Source organism: Polyergus mexicanus, unplaced genomic scaffold (assembly GCF_030449975.1).
Source record: "Polyergus mexicanus isolate NDT 795.1 unplaced genomic scaffold, iyPolMexi1.0 SCAF_25, whole genome shotgun sequence".
Taxonomy (NCBI): domain Eukaryota; kingdom Metazoa; phylum Arthropoda; class Insecta; order Hymenoptera; family Formicidae; genus Polyergus; species Polyergus mexicanus.
Window position 1 is genome coordinate 3,463,008 of NW_027223345.1, and position 15,318 is coordinate 3,478,325.

Sequence of the window (15,318 nt, forward strand, 5' to 3'; positions counted from 1 at the left end):
GAGCCTTTATATGTATATAAAAATATAATATGTTCATCATATGCAATATATACGTAAAAAATACTCTTTATTTGATATCTTTAATACCTAGAGAATTCCGTGAATTTTTTATATTATAATCAAAAATTATATCTCTACAATCAAGATACATCATCTTATCCTTGTGTACTGAGCTATTAACTTAGCACTAATTAGTATTTTTTTAATTTCAGTGTAAGGCACATCTTGAATGTTACTCGGGAAATTGATAACTTCTTCCCGGGCATGTTCACTTATCTGAATGTACGTGTGTATGATGATGAGAAGACGGACTTGCTGAAGCACTGGGATAACACATTCAAGTACATTACCAAGGCAAAGATGGAAGGGTCTAAGGTGTTGGTGCACTGCAAGATGGGAGTGTCCCGGTCTGCCTCCGTAGTGATAGCTTACGCGATGAAGGCATACAACTGGGATTTCTCCCAGGCGTGGAAACATGTCAAGGAGAAGCGCAATTGCATCAAGCCTAATAACAGCTTCCTCTTGCAATTGGAAACGTACCAAGGTATTTTGGATGCGATGAAGAACAAAGAGAAACTTCAGAGGTCCAAGTCCGATACGAATCTGAAATCTCCTACGTCTGCGAAAAATCAGTCAAAAAAGGAGGAGAAATCGGATAATATAGAAAATAATATGCGGGAGATTTCGGGTTCAGAGTTGAAGAAAAGCAGTCAAAGACCAAAAAGTTGGTCACCGAATGTCAAAGTCACTGAGAATATGTTACCTTCCGGTAAGCAGAGTTTTTATTCTGATATATATTTTTAATGAGTTACGTTTCCTTAAACAAATATTTAACAACGTTGTAATTGATTATCTTATCAAAAATGTAATGATCTGTTTAATTATTGAGCTTGTTATCGTCGATCTATCGACAATTGATGAACAAAGTATAAATATTATAAAACTTGTATTTTTTTATTTTTTAAGCAAATTTTGATAAAATATTCTAGTTGCTAATATATCGAATAACAAGAAATTGCGACAAGTAATTTATAATCGAAGTAAGATGCAGTTAGTTAAAGATGTATTTTATTTATAAACAAACATTTCAGAACAAACATTTTCATTATGTAATGTTGCAGTTCCTTTATCGCAGTCGTTGGAAAGTATCGACAAGACAGGAAATGCAGAAGTCACACGGGAGGATCTGCTTCGTGGCTCGAATCAAAAACCGGCAATAGAACAGGAGGCTCGCAATGTTCTAATGCCTTGCGACAACGGGCAATCTTACAGCGTGTCGCAGAACAAGATAATGCACCTAGACCCCACCCCCACCCCTGGTACACCACCTAGCGTACAGAACAGAATTAATAAGTTGGAAACTCAGGGACAGAAGAGGAAGGGTTTGGTACTCAATTTAACCAATCAATTTGAAGCGGCCAGCAGTAAACCGTCATCACCGGGATCCGACTCGGACGCGAGATCTCTGCTTCAATCTTCGGAGGACATCGCGAAACCGATTGAAAATGGCCACTCGCATTGCGAGCAATCGCAGGAATCGCAAGAGACTGCGGCTTCCGTTACGAACAGAAGGCTTTCTAGAGAGGAAGTTTGGGATCTCGGCGAAGAACAGAAGGAGATCAACGATAATAGTGAATGTCTAGTCTGGACTGTGTCTGCGGATGCAACATGTGCTGATTCGTGTAATGACAATAAAATTGTCGAAGGTGTGAGTGTGGAGAGTGAATGTATCGCGAGTGCAGCAACGGATGCGACGACGTTGACGTGTTCCGATAGCCTGGAAAAGAAAACGAAGAAGGACGGTGATCCGTTTAGCGCCCAATTGGACCGAGTGTTCGATCGCGAGGAGAGACGGGGTGAGCTTCCCATCACAAGGGAATCTCCAAGCAGACAAAGTTCCTGGAGTAGTTACGACAGTGCGGTGGTTCTCGACAACAACTCAGTGCATAGTTCGTGGGCTACCTTACCGTCGAGGAATAGTTCCTGGGGTTCTTACGATATGCGGCCATCCGATTTACTCGGCTCCAGCGGTCTATTTCCGTACGACAAGGAAGAGATACCCTGGCATCCAGGCACGGTAAAGCGTACTAAGCAAAAACTAGAAGAAGGCACAACTGTGGGCGGGGTGAAACGCGTATGCACGCAGAACTCGACATCCGCGGATGATAAGAGCGACAGGCTGGTCACTGAAGTGGACGCGGTGGCGGTCGAAACGTACAATCCGATGCTGTTGCATCAGATGCCGTCGCTGTCACCGACCCGAAGAAGAGATTCGTCACCCAGTCAAGAACACAATCTTAAAATAGAAACGAATAGAGACTCACCTAGTCCGGTAGGCATCGACATCTCCCTTACGCCCATACGTCAGATCGGAAGACTATCCACGAGCGCCCCAGCGCCGTCCTCTTTGTCTTCCGAATCCGACCTGCCGCTATCCCTGAGGTCCTGCAGATCGGAAAGCGAGACGTCCAGTCCGTGTGTCGTTAATACTCCTCAATGCCCTTCTGTGAAACATCATAAAATGGTCTTGGAAAGTCTCTGCAACAAATCCATGTTCAGTAAGCGCTGCCTCTCCGTGGATGACTCGCCGGAAGCAGAGTGTCCACGTAGCACATCTGGTATAGTGAAAAATTTGAAAAAGGAATTTGAGGCAAAGTCGACTAAGTTGGAAAGGAGCCCCGAGAATAACACATATGAGAGCGAAAACGTGTCACTGCCCGTGCGGTCCAAAAGGGACGTGAAGATCAGAAGCTTACCCTCGTCGCCGGTGATTCCGCACAACGAGTCTAAAATCCAGTCGTCGTCTAGCGTTGGCGAAACCAAAGACAGCAAGCCGGGAAGAAGAAGCGAAACGACGCCACCGTTATCGTCACAGAATAATACGTCGGAGGATCTCTCCGTTCGAGTACTAGTGGGAAAGTACGAAGTCGCGAGGCCAGAGTCCAAGAAGAACTCGTCGGATGTGCAGTTGCGCGCGCACAAAGACAAAGATTGGGATACTATGGAGGTGCATCCGCCGGCAAAATCGAAAATCGCCCCCGAGTTCTCGAGGAGATCAGCGCCAATCATGATTAATAATCACTCGGCACCTCTATTTAGCGAAGTGCCGGAAGCACCCGGTAGGCCACCAGCGGTGCCGTCACCCAGCATGGTCGTGGCCAGCGTAGTGGCGAAGGCAGCTAGCAAGAAGCAACAGCAGCATGGTAGAACTCATCCCCTCGCTAGGCTACAGGTTAGGCCTAGGCATAGCAGTCCTGTTTACAACACCATGTAAAAGTGATTAAGCGACGCTTTATTTTGCGTACGTCAAATTCTTAGACGTAATACGAGTGCAGCGGATAATCCGGATGAGGATATCTATGTGGGTATGTTATCGTGACGATAAAATCGTGTGTGATCTCTTTTTATTGGCGATGAAGATTAGAAAGTTTCGGAGCTAAGATAGTCGCGCCAATTGTTCTAAGAGCAGATCTTTTTTTTCTCTGTCTTTCATCATCGCTGCGATTGCTTGTCTACAACCGTCGTTCCATTTATCGAGAAGAACGATCTTGTCATTTCGGTAATGTAACTTATTATTTATAAGACGATAATTTCACGTAAGCGTTATCGAATCTTTTACTACGAAACAACGACAGGCGCTTTATGTTCCTTCTCGTCAACATTATATATATATATATACACATATACATGTATGTATGTATGTATGTATAACTTGGCTTGACGTTAGTTCAATTATTTTAAGCTGGAAATGCAACAATCACGAGGCTGCGCGTCGAGAAGGAGGTCAACGTTAAATTAAGAAAGAAAAGAGATAATTATTATTCCTATATCACTTCGTAAGTTAGTGGGCTCGGAATCAAATGTGTGTTAAGAATGAAAAGTGTATCGTGCGGATGACATAACGCAAAAGGCAGAGCGGGTTTTAGTCCGCAAAAGAAGAGAAAAAGAGCCGAGTGCTCATTCAGGCTGTGAATGTAAGGTCTGAGCCTCAGGCGCACGTTGACCTTTCTTCTGCTTCGCTTTCTTGATCTTTTTTCTCACTTTTTTTTATGAATTTAAAGTTACTTCGTGAGATAAATCTCTGATCTGCGAAGCGATTTTGTCGTAACGGAATAAAAGTTATATACGACGAGACCTCGAGATAATGTAATATTAAGCCACACTATTAGTAATTTATAGGTGATAATGTGATTTAGAGAGAGATAGAGAGAGTGTGTGTGTGTGTGTGTGTGTGATACACATTGTGTGCGAGAACACATGATGTAGCGAAGTGTGTTTTTTGTTGAACGACTGTTTTCAAAAGTACGAGTGTGATTGAAAAAAGGAGGTACCAAAATTCATGAGTTTCTAATCATTTCCGAAACCCCGGAAATGATTCCTCCTGATCTTTTGTCAACGGCCATATTTTACATGATCGTGGAAATATGTGAAATTTAGTCAATCGAAGGGATAGCAATGTTGTAATAAGTGGATTAGAAAGATTTCTCTTAAAGTGTAAAATAATAATTTAGAGAATTACATACTATAACTTTATCTCCCGAAATGTGTGATATATGTTGCAAGACGAAGATTACGATTTTAATAAAAGATCAGATCTTAAATTTTCATTGACCTGCCGTCTCACATTTAACTTACAATCTATATGCATATGCGGATTTTTCTCTGCTGTTCGTGATCCAATTAGAGAGTCTTAGGTTGAAACGACCATTGTTCTCGCGAATTAGGTACCTCTTCTCATTCATTAATTGTTATTAATTCTTGCTCTTTATATTCTTCTACTATTATAAATTATCTTTATCTCGATTAATTTCGAGATCGTTTGATCATGTAATGCTTTTCAACGGCTGACGATGCAGCAACGATAGCGCATCAGGAAATGTCGCTATTAACTCTCGTAAATCGGAAAAAGTACAATGAAATGGCAAGGAAAGATATGTTGATTTACATGGGTGCATACATGCACTACATATATACTTTTCCATCGATCAATTTGGAGCGATTATATCTGTGTGTAAGCGTCACAATATTTTTTTAAACACATATCATCGACTCGTCATTAATTTTGTAAATCACACACATTTCTACCGCGTCGCGCGAAATTTAGTTAGATGACGAAAACGAAGGAAATCCGATTTGCCGCGCATTGACGACCAATTTTATACTCTGATATACTCTGACGAATGCGACCGCTGCTAAGAGACCCTTCGCGATCGCGTGTCGCGATTTTATCGTAATATAAAAATATATTTTATTACAAATATCACGCGTTTCAACCAAATTAGGCTCGTTGATTGTTCAGATTGTAGATACGGGCGAAAGATGTGAAACATGTAGTTTTCCGAATAGGTCTGTTGGGTCGCACCTAGAGATTAAATATTATTCTACTTACACAAGTTAAGTACAATCAGATGCGATTTAGAAAAAAAAGGATGATCTGTATTTTGTTTTTTTGTTTTTTTCTCTCTGCAATACCTCTGCCGAAGACAACCGCGTCCTACTTTTAAGCGAAATTTGTGATTAAGCGAAAATAAAATTTTAGAGTTTTGAATGATTAGCGGAATCGTCAAATTTAGAGTATATTCGAATTGTTTGTATATATATATTTTTTTCTTTTCCATTTTATTAGCTGAATGCGCAAGATTTCAATGACCGTCATGGAATCCAGATGAATATCCGACGATATACTAATCGTCTCAAGCGTTATGAAGCAGGACATGTCGTCGTCTTCGGCGCGAGTATTAAAACTATGTGTTTTCTGCTCTCTCAGCGTGTTTTTGTGCGAGCAATCTTTTTTCTACACCGAATCGCTTCAACAAACGATGGATTTGCTCGTGTCAAGTAAGTTTGTATTGTCACAAATCGATGTGCTCAGTTTTAGTGATTATCCCTGTCCTGTTCCTTCGACCACTCCCAATCCTTGTCTCTTTTAAGTCTTGCTTAAATGTGTGCGTTCGCTCGATATGAGAACTTGCTGTCATATGAGAAATGGTAAAACCGTACGTTGTTCTGTATAAATTTTGTACTATAGTTTGTATCAAATAAAATACATTGTTTATTGCTTGAGAGTGCATATGCTACTTTCTTCGAAAAAATACGTTTACCAGAAGACAAAAGAGATATAATTGATCTATTTTAAACATTATTATCATTTCTTTTTCCATATTTCCTGTTATTTTATTTCATCTTTAATAGCGCGTTATGTACATTATAGTGATATCATATTTCAAACTAGCTCGTTCGGAAAAAAAGAGAAAATATTAGCATTTATCAAACGAAAAAACAAATGATTATTATATATTTTATACAGAATATTAAATAGCATCATCTCGCTGTAGAAATTTGTTTAGAAAATTATTTTTTCTCTGTGATTATGCATGGATATCAAAAGAGAATCTCTCGAGAACTTATCTTGTATAAAAATTTTATTTTTATTAGATATTTACAAATATCATATTACTGGCACAATCGTGGATCAGCTGTACTTATAAACATGTGATGTGAGATCGATAATATTTAATTTTCAAACGGAAGTACGAATTGTGTAAATTACAAAATAATGTATATATTTGTATATCAAAAAAATCAAAAAAAATCTCACAAAGCAGTCAATAGAGTAGGTTGAGCATCTACCTCAAAAATCATTGTTCCAGCGCAAAAAGCAAGCTTCGGAAGAGCCGTCCGTTTAGAATACTTCGCTTCCAATGGGCCGACATCCAAGCTATACATGCCGCCCTTGAGGTATTTGATCATAGCCATAGTCTATAGAGAAAAATAGTACATTACGATGTTATATTATCTTACAATAAGAACAATCAATTTTGTTATAAAAAAACAATTATTTTATAATATGATTATATTAATGGATGACTGTCGCATTTACAACATATCCCAGATTGAAATATTAGAATTAACTCGAGAAATTGATTTTTCTTTAAATAAAATGTCAAGTTAAAATTAAATATTTAACAATCTGGCACGATTCTATGATATATTCTCATTCTAAAATGTCATCTTTATTTATCATCTCTCATATTCTCTATAAATAATAATCGCTCAGCTTATTGCAGTAAGAAAGATTTATAAGCAATATTTTATAATGAAATGAAATATTATGAAACTTACCGAATGAGATCGCAAATCGACGATTCTGAAGAGATCAGTGTCGCAGCCACCGCACGCGACGTACAAATTTGTCACGTATTTTCCGGCGTATAACAAACAAGGATAACTGTCCGGTTCCAAGCTGACAATCAATTTGCCACTACTGTAGTCCCATAATTGCAAAGGATCTTTCTTTTGCCAGGAACAAGTAAGAATCTGTTATGAAGAGGGAATCGTTTAATTGTAAATTGCTATATAAATTATCCATATCTTTTATAGATGTTATAGTGTAATAAAACTAGCCAGTTAATATGTAATTATTAATGTATAATTCTCTAGATTTATTAATGCACAATATTACGCCAATAATTTGGCATAACTTTGTCAATTTTCTAACAGAGTACGTACTGTAGAGAAAATCAGAAAGAAACACTTTTGTGAAGTTTGCATCTTTCAAAAAATTTAATGTTTTTAAAGTTCTGAGTGCATCCAGAAGAGTTCTAGAGATCCTTATTAATTTTTAATTTTTAATTTTCAATTTTTTAAAAATAATTCTAGTGAATTAAGCTAAAAAAGCCATTGATGAATCTTAGAGTGCTAACTTTACTTGGAGAACTAACTCGTCTGTCACAAGGGCGGAAAGCCCGGCAATAGATGACCTCCGCTCTTTCAATTTAGGGGGAGAGAGAGAGAGCGATCTGAACGCGGATTCGGATGCGATCCCGCGACTTTTGCGATGCTTCTTTTTGGCGATTAAGTTAGTTTTAGCCTTAAGTGATGATAGGTAACGGAGGAGCGGGACGAGATCTCATTTGGTGACAGCGGAGGACAAGGACTTGAAGCCAAGGACGATTGGAGGTCCGATTCAACATATGGAGCACGCCAAGTAATGCCATATCTTGCCTTTCATACTAATTCAATTAAGCACGACGGAAACTATCGCTGTCGCTCTCTGAGAAAATCGCTGCCCGCAGGATTAACAAGGAGATCCGCCCACGCATTCTCGCTCGCTCGCATGCCACACGCACCGTCCCACTCGCGCTAGACGCGCTATCTCGCTTGGCATGCGCTCTCGCTCTCGACTCGCCCTATCTTTCTCGCGGTCCCCACACGGAATCAACCCCACTACCGGACCGACAGCATAGTGTAGTGGGGGGCCCCGGCCGGGTATATAAGCCCGGCCGGCCGAGACATCGGGACCAGATCCTGTCCCGACATCCAGCTCCCGACACCGACCTGATCAGTACCTACTACCTCTCGGGGCCAAGATTTCTCTTGACCCTGCCGGGTTTCGCCGGCACTCTATAGCCCTTCGGGCTAAGGATTCGCTCAGCCCAGTCGGGTTTCACCGACTCCTGTCACCACTCCTCGGGCTAAGGTTTCTCTTAGCCCTGTCGGGTTTCGCCGGCTCCTAGCACTTACCCGGGCTGAGATTTCGCTCAGCCCTGCCGAGTTTCGCCGGTTTCCGTTGCCAAGGCCGGATTCGACGTGACACTCGGGCCTGCCGGCAATACCGAACTACCTAGCCTGACACTAGTTGATAAGTCGCTTGTAGATATCGCGCCGTAGTCTTAAACTCGTTAGTTATAACTCCGCTAGTTCTAACCGCGCCGTAGGAATAAGCTTGCTAGTAATAAGCCCGTTAGCTATAAGTCCGCTAGTTCTAATCGCGCTAGTAATAAGCCTGTTAATGATAAGCCTGCTAGTCCTAAGAACCTGCTAGTTATAACCGCGCCGTAATCTTAAGTTCGCCTGTAATTAAAACCGCCGCAGAAATTAAGCCGCGTCCACTTGGCGCTACCGCCGCATGCGTTTCTCGCCCCGCTTACCGCTTCGCGCCCGCCGCTTTGCACATCCGCTGCACATCGCCCCGGGCCTGACACCAGCTTTCTGCCTACCGCACGCTGAGCGACATCGCCTGGCCCTGCACGCTGCTTTGTATATATTTGCTTCTAACTAAAATAAACTATCTTTTCTACCTATATTGTGTTCTCGTAAGCTTGAGTCTCCCCTACTCTCGAACCCGGACACCGACGAGCCGCGTCGAGCGAGGTGACCGCGTTACAATGGCGCCCGAACAGGGACCTGCCCAGTAGAGACTCCAGCTTGCTTGCGCACCCCGATGAAAATCTGCTGGATATACTTGCTTACGAAAGTTCAGCTCGTGACTCTTCTAGTCGCCCACGGTCCCGACAGTACCGGAACTGTTGACGCTTTGCGACATCGACTGCGAAAAAACCCGGGCTGTTCCCCGAACACGACAACGCCGACATGCCGAACGAGGGAGAAACAACGCCGGTACGGCCCGAGCCAACCCCAGACCATACCGAACCGACTCTACCCGACTCAACCGCAAGTCTAGACCGAATCCGGAAATGGGGCCTTTGCTTTGAGGGCAAAGACCCGTTCGCGTTCCTCGAGCGGATAGTAGAACTAAGACGATCCTACCGCTATGCGGACGAATTATTCCTGCTAGGGCTGCCCGAGATGTTGCGCGGAAATCCCCTGTTATGGTATCGTAACAATTACGAAGACTGGACCACCTGGGACGCCTTCTGCACAGTCTTCAGGCTGAAGTACCTACCACCGGACTACCAAGACCAATTGCAGCAAGACGCACAGGCTCGGAGGCAACGACCGGGGGAGTCTTTCGACCAATACGTCACGGACCTGCTAACAATGATGAGACGCGCTGGGGGCTACACGCCACAAGAGAAGGCCCGCTTAGTATATAACAACCTACACTCCAGCTACCAGCTGTACATTCGACCGGCAGAAGCTGCCAGCGTCGCCGAGCTAAGCGCCCGTGCGGCCAAGCACGAAAAGGTCCTGCGCCGGCAGAAGAAGGAACAACCACCGACCCTTAGCATGCCAAGCTCACCGGTTATCGGCAAATGTATAGAATGTAAATGCGATTTCATTGGACAAATTGTAAATGAACCACAGAAAAATGATGATGTAAAAATGGAATGTACAATTCATGATTATAATTCAAGTGTGAAACATAATAAAAAACGACAATTAAAGATCTTGATCGTAAACAAGTTGCTCAAAAATTAATAGAGAGTAAAACACTTCCTTGTATGTGGAGAAGAGAGCAAGCTGATATTTTAATGGATGCTGGAGATGACAAGCCTGCACATTTACCATATACACGTGTGACTTACTTCGCAAAGCTAAACAAGAACGGCAAGACAGATTATTAGGTGTAATATCTACTAATATGTTTGAGAATCTTTTGTTAATGAAATATAGTTTGCGGTACGAAAGCGCAATTAAATTTATTGGGTTGGATTCGTTAATCGTGCATTATTGGACTCGAGAACAATTTGCTTTGTATGAAAAATATTATATAACATTATATATTGATGCCACTGGATCCTTAATAAAAAAAATTAAACTACCAAATAGCGAATTGTGTTCACACATATATTTATATCAAGCAGCTGCACAAATTGTTGAAAACACAGCTCCCATTTTTCAAATGATTTCCGTTTCAAACTACAAATACAATAATGTTTTGGTTGCAAGAATTTTTACGGACTGGTGCTATGCAAAACTCAACATTTCCCTGTTCTAAGGAAGTAGTTACCAACTTTGATAAGGCCTTGCTCGGAACTGTTGCAAGAGTATTTGCGAAATCTATTACATTGCATGATTATTTATCTACAGGTTTCGCTTTATTGACTGGTGCAAAGTTGTCTGTACTGTCCTGCCTTTTACAATTAGATGTATGTCATTTTATGAATATAATTGCTAGGTGGAACTGTTTTTCTGGCAAGCCATCTATAGTAAGATCATTTTTTATATGTGCAATGGCAGTTTTAAGAAAGCAAAACATATTCCATGAATTTGAAGAAATCGCGCATAATATTTTAATTCTTGCAATAAATCCTTATTAAGATTCTAACGGTTTGATGATGAGAGTACGAAACAGTTTAACATTGCTTATACAAGGCGATACAGATGCATTATCAATAAATAATAAAGATGCATTATTAATAAATGATAAAAATCTGCCAATATCTGCCAAATATAAAAACGATTAAACGATGCAGATATAGCTGACACAAATATACATCGTTGGATTGATTCTATGGTATGTATAACGATTGTGTTTTTCAAACAAGTAGATTGGAGGAAACCTATGATGTGAATGGATTTTATTGCATAGATTTTGCGAAAAAATTTGAAGTTTTATTAAAATACTTTCCCTTGTTTAGTGAAATTATGCGTAAAATATTTGGTTATGGCTTTATAAATAAGATGTCTGCAGCAGTGGAATCAGAATTTAATGATTTGAAAAACCGTACGCTAAGAGATGTATCTCTTCCTATGAGAACTGATAAATTCGTTAGTACACAGATAGTAATATATTTCTTGTTTATCAGGTAAAATAAAATTGGGAATGGCGGAGATGTTAGAAAATGATTATATTGTGCTAATATTGTTTTGCATTGTTGTATATCGCTATCGTTTTATGTTTCTGTATTGTCGAGCTCATGTACGAAGGATATTTCGCGTCTCGAAATTATTGCGTGCATCGTGAAAATCTCGCGAGTCACGTGAGTGTCGTACTTCCAGTAATTTTTGTGTAACCGATATCTTGCGGACCATGCATTTGGAGAATTTGTCGATAGTAAGTGATCGTTGTATTGCGTGGAATTATAACATTCTTCGATGATTACGTTATGTTAGTCGCGTAATTACTGTACTCTCTATTTTGAACAGCGCCCGTCATTCGCTGTTGCCGTAATTATTATAGAGCCAAAAGTTAGAAAGAGAAGTCGAATCCGAACAACGATATCGAGAACATATCCCGAACTATTCGCGAACTATTTATTTATCGCTACGGCTGCTACACGAGCGTTTTTATATTTCTTATGTACCACATCTTTATAACTTTCCGTGGGCGAGCGTAGGTTATCGATATCAAGATCTAAGGAATTTTCTGTCGCTAGAGGTCGCCGAGGTTCGAACACGCCCCGCGCATCTGGAAATTCGCGTCCACTATATATGGTAATTGATTCTTGCTCGTGCATATCGTGAAACGCGATACCTTTGCACTCGGCCACACGAAACATTGAGGCCGATGAACAGGCCCTTTATCTCCGAATATCAAAGTATCTCTTGTCTTCTTTTATTATTTTTCTTGTTAATATATTATTATTTTATTATATTTTTGTATGTTCAGAATTTTAGATTGCTTCTTTCGATTTTCCCCCGTCCCATTCGTACGAATCACCCTTTCTACCAATTCCGTTAACTGAACGTTCGCGGATTCTTCCATCTTCATTCGATCTTTTCTCGATTTGGTATTTGCTGATTTTTCGCGAGTTTTGTGTGGCCCGAATTATCGCGCCTCGCTCCCAACATTATTATTAAGATTTATTTAGGCTCGTGTAAGATCGATCTTTCGTATATCATGCCGAAGGTGTGCGATGGGTTACCAATAACGATCCGGAAAAATAAAAGTCATTACTTAAAATATATATATGGTCATGAATGTTATCGTTAATTTAGTCATTTCATTTTGTAAAGTTAGCACCCCCAAGATTCATCAATGATTTTTTTAGCTTAACCAGCTTCGCCAGAACTATTTTAAAAATTAATAAAGAACTCAAGAATTCTTCGGGATGCACTCAGAACTTCAAAAAAAATTTAGTTTTTTGAAAGATGAGCTGCCAACTTCAGGTGACAAAAAAACATGTAATAAGGGTAAAATTAACAAGGTGTTAAATTATACCTCTTTTCCATTTCTACTGATATCTAGACCGTCGCCGCACATATGTACGCCTGATATAAATCGAAGGGAATGAGCTTGTCTGGTGTCCCAGAACTGAATAGTGTCATCCCAGCCGGCGCTTATTATCTCGTGCGCGGATTTGGGATGGAAGCAGGCACTGAAGACTCTGGATTTATGGCCATCCATGATATCCGGTGAATTGCTGCGTACGAAACATAAAATGTCCCGGATAATTTATAAGACCAAAATTTTTTTATTCGTCATTTTATAGCGAGATTTCTTTTCTTATGAAAGGCTTTCATCTGTCAGAATATTATTACCTTCCGTGAAATACTCTTTCCCGAGTCTTCGTTTCTTCGTCATACAAATACAGATTGGTATCGTCCCCGACAGTAACGAACTTTGGTAATTGAGGATGATAAGCTAAACCAAGCGTCTGCCGTTTTTCTCGTATCGTGTAAATGCATTGCGCGGTTGGATAATGCCAGCATTTAACACAGCCATTGGCATCTATGTATATAAATAATATTTAATATAAAGTTTAATATATTATTTTTCTCTAATGTGCGCAAAAGAACTTCACAATTATATAAATTTCAATAGTTTATAAAACAAAAAGTCAAAACACTCACAAGTTGCTATTAGAGTATGCGTGATAGGATGTGATTTGTGCACTGGTCGATGCTTTATAGCAGTCACTGGAGCCGGATTCTGCATCATCTCCGCATCGCATAAAGTCAATATGTTTTCCTCTGAATTAACTTTGTAAAACTTTAAGTTACCATCCGACAATCCTGCCGCCAAAAGATCGTAAGTTTCCGTATAGCAGATGCAAAGTACATCTTGATTAACTTCCCTGCAAACTGTTTATTTATTTCGAAAGAGAAAGAGAGAAGACTATATATATGTAACAGAAACCTGTTTAAAATTAAGTAAAAAATACACAAGATTTTGTTAAATTATTATTAATTTACGTTATTCATGTATAAGATTAAACAGGATGTCTACTCAAATTTTGTAAAAAGATTCCCTGAAAATTCTCTAATTTTCCAGGTATTTTTGTTCAAAATTCCAAGTAAAGAGAATATTTTAAAGATTTTTTTTTTTGTATAATTTCCTCTAAAATAAGTTTTTTTATTGTATGTTTTCTAATACTTTTCACATATACCAAAAAAAAAAAAAAAAAAAAAAAAACAAAGTCACTTAAGTTTCAAGTACTAAATATACAAATATACTAAAAAAAAACTGGATAGCTTTTCGTTAAAATAAAAATTTTTAACTTGCGTAACATTTTCATTTTTCACTAAAAATTAAAATAAAAAATATGTTTTGCATATTCAATATTTTATTAAGACATTGAATGTACAAACAGGAACAGATATATATTTATTATATAATATATTTTAAACACATATAATTCACAAATTGGCTTATCGGCGAATTGCTTACAGTTTACAGTATAAAAATAAGATTATTAAAAGGAGCATTTTTTTTTAATTTCCTGAAGAAAATTCTATGAGAATTCCATGATTTCTCCAGGTATAAAAAAATTCCCTGAGAATTTCAGGCTTTTCATGTTTTTCTAGGGAATAGACACCTTATTTAATTATACATGATTGTTTAGTTTAGGAATTTAGATATTTTAAGGATTAATATGACATTGATAAATATTTGATAAATAATTGATAAATATCTTTTTCAAATAGATATTGCGTACAATTGATTGATAACACTGATATTGCCGACCAATTGATAATGATGCTCCGTATCAGATCGTATACTGGGGACAGTAGCGGAAGTTTGTATTAAACCTGATGAGATAGAATTTTCTTCGTGAGCGTTAATGGATGCCACCGAAGGTGTTGATGTCGTATCAAAATCAACACTATCTTGGACGGATGGATCGACGGTCATACGAGAAAGTTGCTCATTAATACTGTCTTTATCCATCTAGCAGCAGGAAGTCAAGATTAAATAATAAATAAAATAAATTATGTTTATTAAAAAGTTATATAACTAAATAATGTATATAACTAAGATAAAAAGATAAAAAGATAGAATATAAATGCGAATAGAAAACACAGATGGAGAAACTATTTTCCCCACTAAAAATTATTATATTTAAAATAAATTTTAATATATTTATATATATGTAATAAAGTAAAATGTTACTATTAATAAATACTGTAATTACATTAACCTTTTTGAATACTTTATATGAAGATAATTCTTACTTGAAATCTTAAAAAAGGAAAGAGCTTTTAATATTGTTTATACAGATACAATTTTATAATACGTCATATATCTCCGTAATGTTTTTGTAACTTAAAAATTTTTTTGCTAACCATCATTGATAGAGTAAAGTTATTTAAAATTCTTAGAAAACTGAAATTTGAATTAACATTTCAATGTGTCAAAACTTCAAGATGACGATCGCAATCTCTAATAATAAAGATGTATGTCATATGTCA

General features: G+C 38.6%; 3 protein-coding genes across 6 annotated transcripts in view; 2 read left to right on the forward strand and 1 right to left on the reverse strand.

Moving 5' to 3' along the window:
• Ssh (Protein phosphatase Slingshot) overlaps positions 1-6,080 on the forward strand; it is a 189,840-nt gene extending 183,760 nt beyond the window's left edge. For all 3 annotated transcript variants that reach the window (XM_070313834.1, XM_070313832.1, XM_070313835.1), the window contains 2 exons: positions 213-769; positions 1,122-6,080. In XM_070313834.1, the coding sequence (XP_070169935.1) occupies positions 213-769; positions 1,122-3,274 (2,710 nt within the window). In that variant the 3' untranslated portion in view covers positions 3,275-6,080. The remainder of the gene's footprint in view (positions 1-212; positions 770-1,121) is intronic.
• A 410-nt stretch (positions 6,081-6,490) lies between these two features.
• On the reverse strand, positions 6,491-14,797 carry LOC138943122 (uncharacterized). Its single transcript, XM_070313658.1, has 6 exons — positions 14,565-14,797; positions 13,480-13,703; positions 13,168-13,357; positions 12,848-13,049; positions 7,123-7,317; positions 6,491-6,759 (listed from the first exon to the last, which is right to left on the reverse strand). Exons 1-6 carry the CDS (start codon positions 14,795-14,797, stop codon positions 6,595-6,597), a joined length of 1,209 nt encoding a protein of 402 aa, XP_070169759.1. The 3' UTR covers positions 6,491-6,594.
• On the forward strand, positions 7,634-10,444 carry LOC138943121 (uncharacterized). 2 transcript variants are annotated; one of them, XM_070313655.1, is made up of 2 exons: positions 7,634-7,987; positions 9,279-10,444. In XM_070313655.1, exon 2 carries the CDS (start codon positions 9,373-9,375, stop codon positions 10,159-10,161), a length of 789 nt encoding a protein of 262 aa, XP_070169756.1. In that variant the 5' UTR covers positions 7,634-7,987; positions 9,279-9,372; the 3' UTR covers positions 10,162-10,444. The 2 variants fall into 2 exon arrangements, with proteins under 2 accessions (XP_070169756.1, XP_070169758.1); XM_070313657.1 differs by having other exon boundaries at positions 9,298-10,444.
• Positions 14,798-15,318: the final 521 nt, after the last annotated feature.